The 17,095-nt window shown below is 38.7% G+C and overlaps 1 protein-coding gene across 1 annotated transcript in view; it reads left to right on the forward strand.

Moving 5' to 3' along the window:
- The window catches only part of LOC132103829 (protein Shroom4-like), a 44,932-nt gene that overhangs the window by 13,869 nt on the left and 13,968 nt on the right, over window positions 1–17,095 (forward strand). Inside the window, exon 2 of the mRNA XM_059508889.1 lies at window positions 6,324–6,475. Coding sequence (XP_059364872.1) covers window positions 6,324–6,475 — 152 coding nt within the window. The remainder of the gene's footprint in view (window positions 1–6,323; window positions 6,476–17,095) is intronic.

The following is a 17,095-nucleotide window of genomic DNA, read 5'->3' on the forward strand; positions in this document are numbered from 1 at the left end:
AGTAATGAGCCACCGGAGGTTTTACTCAGCCAGTACAGCAGGAGAAGTAGCGAATAGCCAATAGCTGGCCTCGTTTATGTCACGTGCTTCCCGAACAGCGTCTCTGCAGCATTTAGCGGGATGTGGGAGACTGGGAGTACTTTACTTTGAGCCTTCAAAAAAGAAGAGTAACCTGTAAACTCTGCACTACTGAACTGTTTAAGGGGACGTTCACATATCGTGTCTTTTGCGCGCTCAAGTTCGTTATTTCCAACACCGCACCGCGTCGAGTTAAAAACATCTCAACTTTTCAGAATGCTGCAAGTGCATCGCGGGTCATGTGACAAGAACTAACCAATCAGCTTCATCCTTTCCCGTAACAACGTTAAAAGCTCAGTCAAGATGAAAGGAACAGCTGATCATAGTTGTATATGGATTTCCATTTTGAAATAAATTTAGTAGCAGAGCTACTGCAAGCGATTTTTTTTAGGTTTTTAGGCGCGATTTGTGAACGGCCCCTAAGACTTTCATTTGTGCAGATTCTCCAGTACAGTGTTGTTTGCAAATGTTTAGTCGTAAAAGCTGATAACATTGCTTTTTAACAGTTAACATTAAAAGCTTTACAAACATGTTCTGTGATCAGTTTGTAGTTTACCAGTTCAAAATTCAGTCGTGCAGCCTAATTATGACTGAATGACAGAGGTAAATGTTTAAAGATATTTGAAATGCACTTTTTTTCTAAGTATTCACTGCTCTTTTTCACACAGCAGGTTTTTTGTGTGTGACTGTCCAATTTTTTTTTCTGGACAACCTTCTGATGGATTTTACTTTAAATTGTGAGTTCCATTCAGGTTTCATGCCACTGGCACTTTATTCGAAGGATTGTTTACAATTTCTCAGCAAAAGCTATAAAGCTGTTTCCCAGTAAATAATAAAATATAATGCACTGCAATTTTATTCTGTTTTATCCTTATTCTTAGTGAAAATATGTTCTGAAAGATTCCTTAAGCTTCGTTCGGGATGTTAAACTACTTTAGGAGCTCTAAGGACTGCCATGGTGAAAACATTATTTTAAATCTCCTTGTGAAATTTGCTAGAGTATGGGTCAGTGTTCTGATTGCAGAAGAGTTCGACAAAGGATTACTAACACAATAAAACAACTCCAGGTATATTTTTGATTAGGATATAACAGTGCAAAATGGTTAAAATCTCTTAAAAATCTATGCTGAAGGATAAAGACCATTTATTAATAATTTACTTGGGGAAAAAATGGAAAAAACTAAAATATAAGTACATAAACCGATTAATCGTAAAAATAATCGACAGATTAATCGATTATCAAAATAATCGTTAGTTGCAGCCCTAACTAAAGAGGTCTTATTGGGTGTTTACTTGTTTAATACTGGATTGTATGCAGTGTGGAGTGCTGGGTCAACTCACATTTGTGCTGAATTTAGCAATCATATTGTACAGGGAGAGGTGAAGACTAGTTTTCTCCATCACACAAACAGACACTCCTCCCTCCTGTGGTCTCTGAGCCTGGGAATGCAAATGCATTTTTGTTACACTGACAGTATAACTAGGAATAGCCACTCAAAGCCATTATTGTATTGAAGCTTTCATAATTTTCAAGTCAAGCCTCCTGTAATTTAAGGTGTTTCTCGCCTCCTCTAGCTTAAACTTAGAGTCTCAGACCATATTTTATCTCGAAAAGGAGTGACTGAAAAGTAGTCACAGTGGTGCCGTTTGTTTGCTGTAGTCTCTGCCCTCACTACTCATCTCGGCTGTTTTTATAAACACAAAAGTCTCAGGCAGAAAGTTCCCCTAACATTCACCTCCTCCATTGTATTTTTTACACCAGGTCATGTTTGAAGAATGGGTATGGAAATTCTTATTCTTCGCATGGCATGTAAGCAGTGGTTGCTCCTGAGGGACATTAAAGGAATGGGGAGAAAAAAAGGGATTTGTCATGTAGGACTGTTCAACCCTATATAAAGCTCCCTTTGTGAACTTTATTTCACGATCACCAGGGAGCGAGTCAGTGCCCATGCCCAAGCCAAACAAGCACTCGTGCACACACACAAACACACATGCACAGGTCTGATGGAACATAGGTGTGCCTGCAGTTATTTTTATCAAGCCTCGAAGGAGAACATGAGCTCAAAGGAAAGGAAAGAAAGAGTGGGAGAATGAGACTACTGGGTGGGCATACAGGAAGGAGAGAGAGCGAGAGAGAGAGAGGGATAGATGTGAGGTGAGGTCTAATGTGGTGTGCACCAGCTGACGCCAACAGTTTGACAAAAGTTCTTCTAAATAATCCAACGAGAGATGAGAGTGAACGTGCACAGATGCAGTGCCATTATACATCATGGCCCAGGGTACCTGTTAAAAAGATTTAGTGGAGGACAGCAAGTGAACACTCTTTTAACTTCTTCCCTCTCATTTGATTTTGGTTGCCCGGTCTTCCTCGCAGGGAGTTGTGGAAGTTCTGAGCACTTTAGCAGCTTATGAGTTAAGACGGTGTGTGTGAGTTTGTTTTATTGCCAAGGGGGCACTCGGGTATGCCTGCCAACTATGCAAATTTGTTCTCTTTGTGCAACAATGTTACATATCCTGCCATAAAACATACCTGCTATGAGGGTTACCGGGCTTTTTCCAATGAAGTATGTGCAGCAGATTGGATTTTAGGGTGGAAAAAGACTGTTTGTTTTGAGTTTAATGAACTAATGGAAGGTCAGGCTACATTACTGCTCTCCTGCACCAATCCACCTGGAGAACATATTGTACACCAGTCTCATTTAGACTCTCAGAGAAGGTTTATTGGATTTACAGCACAGCGCAATTCAGGGCTCTGAGATGAAACACACGTCCAGTCAGTTGAAAACCAAGTGGAAAAAGAGTTATTCAACTAGTGTCATCTGTGTTGCATGTTCAAACAAACACATGCAACCTCTCAGAATTGAGATGAAGCCCCTGTAGTCCAGGCTGAAGGGCTGATTTATAGTGTCTGTTTGGAGCAGATGGGAAGGAAGGACGGAGCGAGAAAGAGCAATGTCCTCAGCGAGGCTGTAATTGTGACCATACATCTGAATAATGTTTCCATTACATATAACCAGCTATTCTGCATCTTAAACAACCAGAGTACAGGAGAAAGACTGCAAGCCTCATTCACTGAAGAAAGATTGTCATTCAGTCAGCATCTCTGAGAGATATTATTGCACCAATCATTTCTTTTCTCCCCAGGAGGGTACAACCTGAGAATATTCTAAAGTGGAATCAAAAGTTATCCAAAAGACATTTGCTTCAACTTATTTATGAGGTCTTCTCTGGAACCTCTGTTTTGAGTCCCTCAAATATTCATTCAGTCATGCAGAAATCTCTGAAGCTTTTTTAGTCTTCAGATGATTTAAAAAAAAATCTCTTTCTTAGGGGTGTACAGTAATTATCATCTACGATTATATCATTGTTGTTGTTTTAACGATGTGCGAGCTGACATCATTGAGTATGTATGAGTATTATGCGAAAAGCAAGCAAAAACAAGTCTTGAGAGTCCAAAAGAATTCACTGCATGGTGAAGCCTATTAGAATAAAGTTACAGTGCACATGGAATTCAAGTTTGAAAGCAAAATATACTCCTGTGTGGGTATACTGTGTATTTTCTGTATACTGTATATATTTATGATGTATGTATGATATAGCCAAGTAATATCACACATATCAAGAGTGCCGTTTTCCCGAATATTGGAGCTTGAGTGTGATCACAAATGTTGTATTGATTTTATACAATAGTTAACACTGAGTTGCTTGCTTCATTTCTAGATTAAATGGCAATTTTAAGTGAATTGTTTGAATGATTCAAATAATTACTCATTAAGACAGGGACTTGCTTCCACCTACTGATGATATTAGTGTAAAGTTAATCCATAGCCCCTTTACACTGAGATTCAGGATAATACACGCGTAATGTGATCCGGCAATTGTTCACGGATTGTTAGATTTTGGTTCATTCACACTGCCAGTGATTTAACGAAATCTCTGCGTGCGTTCACACACAACCCGTAAAGGTCCTGTAATGACACATGACATCAGGATGTGACATGCAATGTACGAGTCGAAAATGCTAGGCACGTTAACTTTCACTGGCGTAACTGGCGTACGATCTCCGCTTCATCATGGATAGTGAGGAGCTGCCTGATCTCCGCTTCATCACAGTTTGCACATATTTTTTTATCGTGACCATTGATCTGCCTTCAAAACCCCCGGTAAATCATCACTACAACAAAGCCTTTACGGCATTGGTTCTGGCTTTTGTTCACACAGAGCTCATTCCAGGACTGAACCCGGCAATTTTCCGAGACCAATGTGCAGTGTGAAAGGGGCTCATGAAAGGCCTAAACCAGCCCAAAAAAAAAAAAAGTAAAAAGTATAATTATTATAGTTCCAAAACAAAAAAATTCTCCCAAAATATCGTTCGCCCCCCATAGCATCTCCCACCACTCGAATGTCTTGACCAACTCTTCTTTTCTGTTTCCTTCTGTGTCCTAAAAATATCTCTGGTGTCTTTGAAGTGCTTGCTCTTTCAGTTCACTTGAGTTGACAGGTCAAGAGTTGATTTGCTGAATTTTGCAGGTCGTCACAGAATAAGAATGTCCATCATGGACAACGTTTTTCTTACATATTGGGGTTATTAAATATGTTGGCTGCTTTGATTATGTATTCAGCTACTGGGTATTGTCAGGTCTGTTTAAACATTTTATCCCGTCTAAATTCATTTCACAGATTTCTGCAGATTTTCGCCCACGATCAGCACAGAAAATACAAAAATGTCTCCAGACCCTGCCTGGACCTGCTTATGAGACAAAATCTGAATATTTTGTGAAGTATGAACTCACATCCCGACACTCACTGTCCCCCACCGAGCATTTTATTCCGGCCGCATGAATATTTCCTTTATCCCCCTCTGGACAAGTTCTGTCTTTGATCTCCTAAAAAACCACACAAAAATATTCCTGCAATGCTCACCACATACGCACATTCACACACAACACATGTGCATATGTTTACTCTACAATCCAGGCGGCAGTTGGCATTGGATGAGTCTTACAAAATGGTAAAGTGTGTGAACATGCTCGAGAAAGATTTGGTTTCATTGTTTAAACACAGGGGCTCACTTGTTGCAAAATGATCGCATGTGTATCCGATGTGTTTTTTTTTTTTTTCTTGTGTGTTCATGATTCTGCTGCAAAATAAAGAAAAACATAGCCAGATTTTACATCACGTTGAATGCTGAACTTATCAAAAAATACTGTGAAAATGCACTATAGATATATTTAACACAGTCTTTGTGATTTATATAAGTAAGCTTTTATGATTTCTTATTTAGTTTTACATGTATGCATTTGGCAGATACTTTTATCCAAAGTGCATTCAAGCATTCCCTGGGACTCAAAACCATTACTTTGGCGTTGCAAGCACCATTTTTAAACTACTGTCTATTAACTACAATTTACTATTTTAAATTAAATTGGATTTCATAATGAACCATTTAATAATTTAAGGCATTTTATAAAAAGAAAATACTCAGTTTATTTATAGTATACTATACACCTACAGTATAGTAAGAATGTATTTCTGGGGCCGAATATGGGCTACAGACCTATTAGTTTCAATACCCTAGTTCAGTAGCCACTCAGAGGAGAAATGTGCCTTCAGTTTGAAAGCTTTATGACATTAGCTGTGTGTTTTGATGGTAGGATTTGTTTAAAGACAAGTGGGCTCTAATGTAAGAACTAAAAATGAATATGATACTCTGTTGTAATGTATGTGCCTGCAAAACATGTTAATGTTGGAAGCTGAGATTTATGTGCGTGACTGAGTGAAAGTGTGATTGTGTATTTTTTGGCTAGGCTAATATTTTGTGTATGGGAATTACGTGGCTTTGGAGCCGATCTTTGACCCTTTGTGTTATTTTATGTAGGAGGGTCCCTGATGGAAGAACTTGGTATTTTGAGTCTGTATGCATATTTGATGAATGGCATTCATTGTACATACACTGTATGTGTATTTGACCTCTGATTCACCTGTCCTAAGTTCTTACTAAGTGAAATGGACAAGGCTGTGTGGGTTAACATGCTTCTCTGATTTAAGCATTAAACTTTTAAGTCCTCTTTGACAGAAGAATAGAATCTGTTATAATATGGCCTTTATCTACAGAAGACCTCAGAATTAGTTTTCTCCCTCTATGGAGTCTTTGAATGTATATGACACATATATAAATATAATATTTAACCTTAACCTGTTTCTCTCTCTCTCTCTCTCTCTCTCTCTCTCTCTCTGTCCTATAGATAGAAGAGGGAGGAAAGGCAGCTCAGTGTAAGAAGTTGAGAGTGGGGGATGAACTGGTGAACATTAACGGCTCTGCTCTCTACGGCTCGCGTCAAGAAGCTCTCATCCTCATCAAAGGTTCTTACAGGGTTCTCAAAATCGTCGTCCGAAGGTATGCAGACATACAAACACATATGCTGACTTAAAGTGCAGTAACATTAACAGTTGTTTGGCGAATTCTTGTAGACAAAAGATTACACTTCACAGACTTCACATCGGGTTCATTTTTTTAAATGCAAAATGCCTGGGCCATTGTTTCACAGTTGGAAAAAAAATGGATGAGACTGAACAAGAACAGCAACAAACTACTGACAGCAAAAGCAATAGACCCCCGCATTGGCAAGTGCTTGTGTGAGGAGATTCAAAGATATTCCAACTTGTTACTCTAACATATATGTCTGAGGGTGAGATATTTTCCTATGCAGATTTAGCATTGGGTTCAATTTGTCTTGTGAATTTGCTGCGTTGGTTTGAAAGTGACTTCGGTGTGAGCTGTGCTTCATACTGCACATCGCTACACTATTGACAGTAGACAGCAAGCCTTTTTTGCCTGAAAAATGTAGCCAAATTTCACTAATGTGATCACACCTTTATAGTGATACGGTTATTTTGATTTGAAACATCACATCTAGATGATGTGACCAGGATATACAGCGTTTCACTGAGGGAGAGCATCTGCACAGTGGTGAAATCCACCAGTAGCTTCTGATTATGTGTCTGTCGTTTATTTTAGCTGGCGTGATGTGAGTTGACATCAGCAGAATTTGGCAGACAAGAGAGTTTCGTCACCCGTGACTGACAAAATTGACCGACACAACCCTGTTTGTCTCACTCAGAGTGGCCTGATGTAGGATCAGATCTTCTGATGTCAGTATAACTCCTAGTTATCAGGAAATACGTTTTTAGGCTGTATCCAGGTAAGTGTTAGGGGTTTTTCCCTTTCCAGGCATGTGGACAGGCAAAGCATCTTGTGATAGTGCCTCACTGTGGCTGTGTGCAGAGGTGCAGACGAGGCATCCAACCAACACATACGCACACTCACAAGCATTTGAAGAATTTTACTGATGAATTTGCATGCAGTTTGTGATGAATGTTTACCTTTTATTGCTAGCTTTATGTGTGCAGGGTAAATGAGGTGCTGTGTGTGTTGTTATTGAGTCTGGACTGAACGTCCAGTCAGCTGAGTCCAGCACATTCCAGTGTGTTGAGGCCAGACAGCTGAGTGTACAGTATCCCACATGCCTCCCTCTTTCATCATTTATACTGTCCTCCCTTCTTCCTGCTCAGTATTCTATTTCAATATTATAAACCTTTTATAACCTCATTTTCTATATTAAATATTCTGAAACCTCATTCTAGCGTCTCAGTATTTTCTAATCTCATTCTCTGTTTAATCTCATTATATATTATCTGAAGAGTTTATCATTTTTAAACCTCTCAACATTCTATAACCTTATTCTGTAGCTTCTTAAAATGATGTAGGCTCTGTAACCTTATTCTGTATAGCTCTAAAAAAGTGTCATTTTAAAACCACTCAACATTCTGTAATCTCTGTAGGTTCAATATTGTTAAACGTCTATGACCTCATTTTATAAACTTTACCTTCATTCTCAATCTCTCAAAATTCTCTTAGCTCTTGACATTCTCTATTTATCTTATCTGTAGAAAATAAATGAATTTAATATGCTGTTTATTTTTGCCCAACCCCGCACTCAGAAGATTCTCAAAACACACAAATTCTCACGAGATTTTTCACAAAACATAACCTACTTGAGTGCGCTTAAGGTACAAGATTTGAGAATTACAGTCTCAGACTGTTAAAATGCTTTTAGTCAAAGAAAAATCTGAACTTTTAAACCTCCAGGTTTAGGATAGCCATCCAAACACCAGCTCTGCAGAAGCTAGCCACAGAGTCAGAGGTTCAGGAGTGAGGAGAGTGGTGTAGAGATGGAAAAAAATCCCTTTCTTTTCACATCCGTTTATTTGGCGGCAAGTCAGAAACTTTGCAGTCTTAGTGTTATTACCCTGCCTGTGGTTTCCCTCTTGCTGTGGTTTTCTAGGTAGAACATGCCACTCTCTTTGTGTGTGTGTTTTGTATTCTTTTGTTTGTGGTTTAGTTACACCATCGGGACATGGGACTGTGCCTTCAAGGCATTCGATTTTACTGTTCTGTGTTGATAGACTATCGCTGTATATTTTGTCTTTTTGCATGCAGCCTGTTATTGTATTAAGCTAATATGTTGGCTTTGTTAGAATGCATGTTTATTCATACTTGGCAGTGCAGTTGCCACCATGTTTTAAATCAGGTGTCTGTATTATGAGAGCATTCAAACAGCTTTGCTGACTTTTCATAATCACAGTTCCTCACCTTTAACCTTTTACAAAAAAACACAAAATTTACCCTTTTGCAACCTCTAAAAAGGTGAACAGTTGTATGAGTTTTCTGTGTTTTTTTTTGTGTGTGAAAAAGAGATTCTTATAGCTGCATGAGTGGAATTAAGTATCACTGTAAATGTGAGGTTTTTGTAATAGTGTTTGTGTGTGTGTTTTCCTCTTTGGAACACACAGTAAAGGTCACATGCATCACGCAGGGCTCATTTCCACCACCATTTAAAAGCCAAGGAATGTATGACTATTCAGTTGCACCAAAATAGAGATGTATGTCTCTCTCTGTGTGTGTGTGTGTGTGTGTGTGTGTGTGTTTAATGCCAGTCTCCCTGTCAATCATTAGATATTGACAAGAAATTGGGTTTTTGCAGGGTGGAACATCTGATCTAACATCACAGTATTCTAATCAGTATAAAAATACACAGCATACATAAATATTGTGTAAGGGTAGTTCTCAACCTTTTTGACTCCAATCCCCCCACCCCACCCCACCTTTGTACAAGACAATATTCAAAGAACCTCATACCTGATGTTAAAATGTACCTCTGGTCCTTCTTTTGTAATAAAAATAAATACAACCCGAATTCCGGAAAAGTTGGGACGTTTTTTAAATTTTAATAAAATGAAAACTAAAGGATTTTCAAATCACATGAGCCAATATTTTATTCACAATAGAACATAGATAACGTAGGAAATGTTTAAACTGAGAAATTTTACACTTTTATCCACTTAATTAGCTCATTTCAAATTTAATGCCTGCTACAGGTCTCAAAAAAGTTGGCACGGGGGCAACAAATGGCTAAAAAAGCAAGCAGTTTTGAAAAGATTCAGCTGGGAGAACATCTAGTGATTAATTAAGTTAATTGATATCAGGTCTGTAACATGATTAGCTATAAAAGCTTTGTCTTAGAGAAGCAGAGTCTCTCAGAAGTAAAGATGGGCAGAGGCTCTCCAATCTGTGAAAGACTGCGTAAAAAAATTGTGGAAAACTTTAAAAACAATGTTCCTAAACGTCAAATTGCAAAGGCTTTGCAAATCTCATCATCTACAGTGCATAACATCATCAAAAGATTCAGAGAAACTGGAGAAATCTCTGTGCGTAAGGGACAAGGCCGGAGACCTTTATTGGATGCCCGTGGTCTTCGGGCTCTCAGACGACACTGCATCACTCATCGGCATGATTGTGTCAATGACATTACTAAATGGGCCCAGGAATACTTTCAGAAACCACTGTCGGTAAACACAATCCGCCGTGCCATCAGCAGATGCCAACTAAAGCTCTATCATGCAAAAAGGAAGCCATATGTGAACATGTTCCAGAAGCGCCGTCGTGTCCTGTGGGCCAAGGCTCATTTAAAATGCACTATTTCAAAGTGGAATAGTGTTTTATGGTCAGACGAGTCCAAATTTGACATTCTTGTTGGAAATCACGGACGCCGTGTCCTCCGGGCTAAAGAGGAGGGAGACCTTCCAGCATGTTATCAGCGTTCAGTTCAAAAGCCAGCATCTCTGATGGTATGGGGGTGCATAAGTGCATACGGTATGGGCAGCTTGCATGTTTTGGAAGGCTCTGTGAATGCTGAAAGGTATATAAAGGTTTTAGAGCAACATATGCTTCCCTCCAAACAACGTCTATTTCAGGGAAGGCCTTGTTTATTTCAGCAGGACAATGCAAAACCACATACTGCAGCTATAACAACAGCATGGCTTCGTCGTAGAAGAGTCCGGGTGCTAACCTGGCCTGCCTGCAGTCCAGATCTTTCACCTATAGAGAACATTTGGCGCATCATTAAACGAAAAATATGTCAAAGACGACCACGAACTCTTCAGCAGCTGGAAATCTATATAAGGCAAGAATGGGACCAAATTCCAACAGCAAAACTCCAGCAACTCATAGCCTCAATGACCAGACATCTTCAAACTGTTTTGAAAAGAAAAGGAGATGCTACACCATGGTAAACATGCCCCGTCCCAACTATTTTGAGACCTGTAGCAGAAATCAAAATTGAAATGAGCTCATTTTGTGCATAAAAGTGTAAAATTTCTCAGTTTAAACATTTGCTATGTTATCTATGTTCTATTGTGAATAAAATATTGGCTCATGTGATTTGAAAGTCTTTTAGTTTTCATTTTATTCAAATTTAAAAAACGTCCCAACTTTTCCGGAATTCGGGTTTTAACTTATAAATGTGATATCAGTTTTATGTTGTTGTTGTTGTTGTATTTAGCATTTTAATTAAAATGAATTTAATATAATTACATTTTAACATGTAAGACTTTTATTGGGTCCCCCCTGAAGGCTTTGTGAATGTGAAGGAGTGCTGTACAGTTGAAGGATGTTTGTGGTGTGCCATGTCCAGAGACACACTGTATTGTTTTCCCACACACACACTTTCTATTGTTCAGCAGCAGCTGTCTGGAATGCAGTTTTCATGCACGTTGTTCACTGGACCCAAACCTTTAATTGCACATGTTAGTTCAGTGTTTGCGTCTTCACCTTTTGAGTTGCATACATGTCTAGTTCATTTAAGTAATAAATACTACAAGTATAAAAATGCACTTGATCTATCGAGGTTATCTAAACCTGATGTGCTCTGCCTGGAGGAGTGGTGCCCAGCTTGTTACAGAGAACAGTGTGTTTCTGAAATTTCTGGATGTCTGGTTCCTCCTAGTTCCTACTCCCATTTCCTGTTATACATGCAGACTGTAATAGCAGCTTTAGGAGCTGGGCTGGGAACCATGGGACAGAAATGTTTATTTACAGCAAATCACCATTGTCAGGGGCGGAAGGACTGTTTTGAAATGTGTATTTTGTCCCTGTCTCAGGTCAAGTTTGAAATGTAGACCATATTTGGACTGTAAGTATGTAGTTTAAAAATATTCAGATTCACAAACACACATGTTCAGACTTAAAGGAAGGGTAGGTCTTCACAGGAAAGCCATGTGATGGAGGGATGTGTCGTTGTCTTGGTTTGGCATATCTGTCTGGATTTATTGAGGAATTGGCACATTGGTTCTACACCATTTGCCAGAGAAAACTCTTGCACTACATCATCCATACATAACAGCATTAACTTTAAAAGTGCTTTGTGCAATTTCTGACATTCAAGTGGTACCAAAGGAAAATAATTCCTTGAAAAAAATGAAAAAATAATTACCCAAATTTGGGACAGTTAAGATATTGAAGAACACCTTTTCTTGTCCATACAATGAAACCCATTGGGGTCTAATGTTGTTTGGACCCCAGCATCCTTCAAAATATCATCTTTTGTTTTCCGTAGAAGAAAGTCTTGGAACAACATGAATAAATGATGGTAGAATTTTCAATATTCCCTTCAATATACCACCCCAGAGTGCCTTGCGCTTTGGTTGAGCCAGAAAGGGACATGCCCATGTAGGGCTGCTCAGTCCTGCTTGAGGGGGAAGTCGTGGCCTGGTGGTTAGAGAATCGGACTCCCAATCGAAGGATTGTGGGTTCGAGTCCCGGGCCGGCAGGAATTGTGGGTGGGGGGAGTGCATGTACAGTTCTCTCACCACCCTCAATACCACGACTGAGGTGCCCTTGAGAAAGGCACCTAACCCCCAACTGCTCCCCGGGCGCCGCAGCATAAATGGCTGCCCACTGCTCCGGGTGTGTGCTCACAGTGTGTGTGTGTGTGTGTGTTCACTGCTCTGTGTGTGTGCATTTCGGATGGGTTAAATGCAGAGCACAAATTCTGAGTATGGGTCACCATACTTGGCCGAATGTCACTTCACTTCACTTCACTTCAGTCAAATAAGAATATTTTGAAAGTACCACAGTGTTCACACTATTGGGATAAGGGGAAAAATCACATTACACACATTACATTTGATCATTACCAATTTTCCATGTCTTTTAGCATTTTTGGTAGAGTTTAAATAGAAAAAGAGAAGTTAATAAATGACACATTTAGCCATGTGCAATTCACATTACAGGAACCAGTGTCTGTAATCTACTGTACGAAGCCAACTGGCCAAAGGCTGATTTTAAAGCTGTAAGCACCACTGCTCTCATGAGGAAATAAAGTGTGTAGAGCCACTTCAGTCATCATTTATCAAAGGTTGCCTGGTCTCTTTGGGAGAAACCCCAGTTGCACTTCACTCTTTGAGTTTACGATCTTGTGGTTTGGAGAGGCCTTGGGGGAGAGTTCTGAAGGACAGAGACAGCAAACTCGGGAAGCTTCTAGAAAAAGCAGTCTTCAGTCAGACCCTGCCAGCTGCGCTAAGGAACAAGAAAGAACAAAGGAGACTCAATGCCAAAACAATGGACATTCCTTACATTTCCAAGACCTCCCCCCACCCCCTCCCCTTCTGACTTTCCACATATGAGGAACAAAACTTTTGTTTTTGTTCCAACAAAAACAAAAGACCTTTCAGATTCCAAAACTCTCAACATGACAACCCCACTGTGTGGTGTTAGTGTATAACATGTTTAAAAAAAAAAAAAATTATATGCACAGAATTTACAGTTTACAGCCTTCTTTGTAGTGTTTTAAGAAAGTGTGCACAGTTTGGATTTCTGTACATGTACAGCATATATTAGGGATGCACTGATTTTAATGCGTTGGCTGATACTAAAATTCTCTTTTATTTATTTATTTATTTTGTCTAAATAAATAAGAAAATAATACAGTAAAAACTAAAATGAAACTTTCTAATGCCACAAGTGAATTTAGTCATCACATCGTTATATAAACATTTATCAGTATTAATAAATGATTAGTGTTTGTAAAGATTAACTTTTCCTTTGCTGTAATGTCATGCTCTCTTAAAATAGGATAAATGAGCATGCACAATTAAATGTCCACAAAAATCAATATGGTTTGAAATTAGTATACAAAATTAGTGAATGGTGTGTGTGTGAGTCTTATATTTCAATGTTAATGGACAAAGCAGACATGTAACTTTTCCTGGAATGTGTCGAGTGATCAATCCAGACAGTTCTCCATGTGTTGGTTTATCCTTTGGGATTGCATTACATTCAGACTGTGCACACTGAAATGGCTTATTTTTTTAATTAACAGGCCCAGTAGCCCATTGTGGCACACAATAGTTCGCCTTCTCTCATCATGGTAAAACCCTCCTGTGATAGAAGTCTGGACATGTGGACAAGATGTAGGCCATCAGTCAGATTAACTTCTGTTCAGTTGCCAGGGAAAGGGTAAACAAACTGTGGTGTTATCATTGGTGTAAACTGTGAAGTCTTGTGAACTGCTGATCAGCTGTTTTAACATCTGTTGTAATTTTTGTTAAGACTGAGTCAACAGACTTCCATGCTTTTATTCATTCACTTTATGTTCTTGTGATTAAAAGGGCACGGGGGTCATGACCTGGCACATCTCTCTGCTTGTTTTTTGTCCAGAGAAGTTAGGAAGGGTTTGATGTGGCTGATAAGCTTTTAGGCCAAGATGCATTTTTACATGCATTCTTTCCTCTTAAACAGTACTTTAAAATCAGAGTGAAAGAGTATCCAAAACAACAAACAAGCTATTGTGCTGGAGAGCCCAGCTCATGACTGCTCCCTTCCTGGACTGGCTTTTTCGTTGTGGCCGTATTGGTAAAAGCCTGGGTGATTACATGGAATGCAGCCTGTGCGTCCCACTCACTCTTTCGGGAAGCAGGTCACCAAAAGAATAAAAGATGTTGATTGCATGGATTGAAAGCAGTGAGAGGTATTTTATTGTATTTTATTATTATTTTATTTTTATTTTATTTATTTTTTTAAATTTTTTTTAGACCTTGTTGCATATAATTTATATAGGCTCCAAACTACTAGTTAATTTGAGGTGAAAGGTCCATCTGATTTAGGGACATACACATGGATGAAACATGCTACAAAGCTTAAAAATACATAGTAGTACCAGTACAGAGAAATTGAAACGACAGATAATAATATGGTTTAGTTATTACATTACAATCTGCTTTACAATCTATATAAATGCCATATTCTTGATCAGTGTGTTATTCTTGAATAAGCATCTAATTAAATATGGACATTGTAAGTTATGTATCCCTGCAGTAAAAATGAGAGAGAGAAGGTTTTTTGACCAGAGCACAGCATGCAGTATACTGACTCATGCATGTCACCAGTGTTTCTTACAATAACCATTGACATCACTCCTAAAGATATCATCAGTTTGTGGTTTAAACACCCTTCTTTGCTATCCATCACAATCTAAGTTACTATAAAGAATTTTAACGTAAATTTAACATGCTAGCATAACAGAAACAATAATGATTTTGAAATGGTGTCGCTTAAGGGTTTAACCCTGGTTCAGTGGCTTTTTAAACATTTTAAGTAATGTTCCGTACACTTTAGGGCTGAAACGATTCCTCGAGTAACTCGATTACAAAAAATGATCGAGGCAGAAGCCTCTTTTAATTTATTTTAAATCTCACGTCAGGTTCTTTCGCAATGATTTTTTTAATGTGACACAACGCAAATCACGATATGGACTAATATCTGTAAATATTAAGCCAGAACAGTCTATTTAAATATGAATCCTGCATGTTCTGCGTGTCTCTGTTAATGAATGGAGCAGAAGCGCTTCTTCATTCATTAAACACAATGAAGCGCGCGTGACGCTCGCGGTGATTTCAGCGTCTGCCGTCTCACCAAATAAAGACGTGAACACATGAACAACATCTCCAGAACTGCTCTGACAGTCACTTCATGAGCATTTGACTGTTTGATTTGAGTAAAACTAGCGTCACATCACATACACAGAACTGTAAAGGTACAACAACCCGTCAAAATAAAAGTCCCGTTAAAGACTATTGTTCAGCAGAATGTACATAGACTACTACTAAGAAAAAAATCCAACATTATTTTTTTAAGGTTTAATCACACAAAATTTCTTCCATGTTTTATATTTAATAGTAAATTAAAAAAGTTAAGTTAATTTTCAATAATTAAAAGATAAATTAAATTAATGTTTTATGTGTTTAATGTGCATCTCAGAAAGTGCTTTATTTAAAACCCCAGCTGAATGACACTTAAATGCACTTAATTCATCTGTCAACTTTATTGTCATTGTTCACAGTACAAGTACAGACAGAGAAACAATGGGTAATAATTTTTTTTTTGATGTGCATTGCATTCTATGCATTTAAAAAATAAAAACACAACCCGAATTCCGGAAAAGTTGGGACGTTTTTTAAATTTTAATAAAATGAAAACTAAAGGAATTTCAAATCACATGAGCCAATATTTTATTCACAATAGAACATAGATAACGTAGCAAATGTTTAAGATGAGAAATTTTACACTTTTATCCACTTAATTAGCTCATTTAAAATTTAATGCCTGCTACAGGTCTCAAAAAAGTTGGCACGGGGGCAACAAATGGCTAAAAAAGCAAGCAGTTTTGAAAAGATTCAGCTGGGAGAACATCTAGTGATTAATTAAGTTAATTGATATCAGGTCTGTAACATGATTAGCTATAAAAGCTTTGTCTTAGAGAAGCAGAGTCTCTCAGAAGTAAAGATGGGCAGAGGCTCTCCAATCTGTGAAAAACTGCGTAAAAAAATTGTGGAAAACTTTAAAAACAATGTTCCTAAATGTCAAATTGCAAAGGCTTTGCAAATCTCATCATCTACAGTGCATAACATCATCAAAAGATTCAGAGAAACTGGAGAAATCTCTGTGCGTAAGGGACAAGGCCGGAGACCTTTATTGGATGCCCGTGGTCTTCGGGCTCTCAGACGACACTGCATCACTCATCGGCATGATTGTGTCAATGACATTACTAAATGGGCCCAGGAATACTTTCAGAAACCACTGTCGGTAAACACAATCCGCCGTGCCATCAGCAGATGCCAACTAAAGCTCTATCATGCAAAAAGGAAGCCATATGTGAACATGGTCCAGAAGCGCCGTCGTGTCCTGTGGGCCAAGGCTCATTTAAAATGGACTATTTCAAAGTGGAATAGTGTTTTATAGTCAGACGAGTCCAAATTTGACATTCTTGTTGGAAATCACGGACGCCGTGTCCTCCGGGCTAAAGAGGAGGGAGACCTTCCAGCATGTTATCAGCGTTCAGTTCAAAAGCCAGCATCTCTGATGGTATGGGGGTGCATAAGTGCATACGGTATGGGCAGCTTGCATGTTTTGGAAGGCTCTGTGAATGCTGAAAGGTATATAAAGGTTTTAGAGCAACATATGCTTCCCTCCAAACAACGTCTATTTCAGGGAAGGCCTTGTTTATTTCAGCAGGACAATGCAAAACCACATACTGCAGCTATAACAACAGCATGGCTTCGTCGTAGAAGAGTCCGGGTGCTAACCTGGCCTGCCTGCAGTCCAGATCTTTCACCTATAGAG

This window comes from Carassius carassius, chromosome 2 (genome assembly GCF_963082965.1).
Source record: "Carassius carassius chromosome 2, fCarCar2.1, whole genome shotgun sequence".
NCBI classification, from domain to species: domain Eukaryota; kingdom Metazoa; phylum Chordata; class Actinopteri; order Cypriniformes; family Cyprinidae; genus Carassius; species Carassius carassius.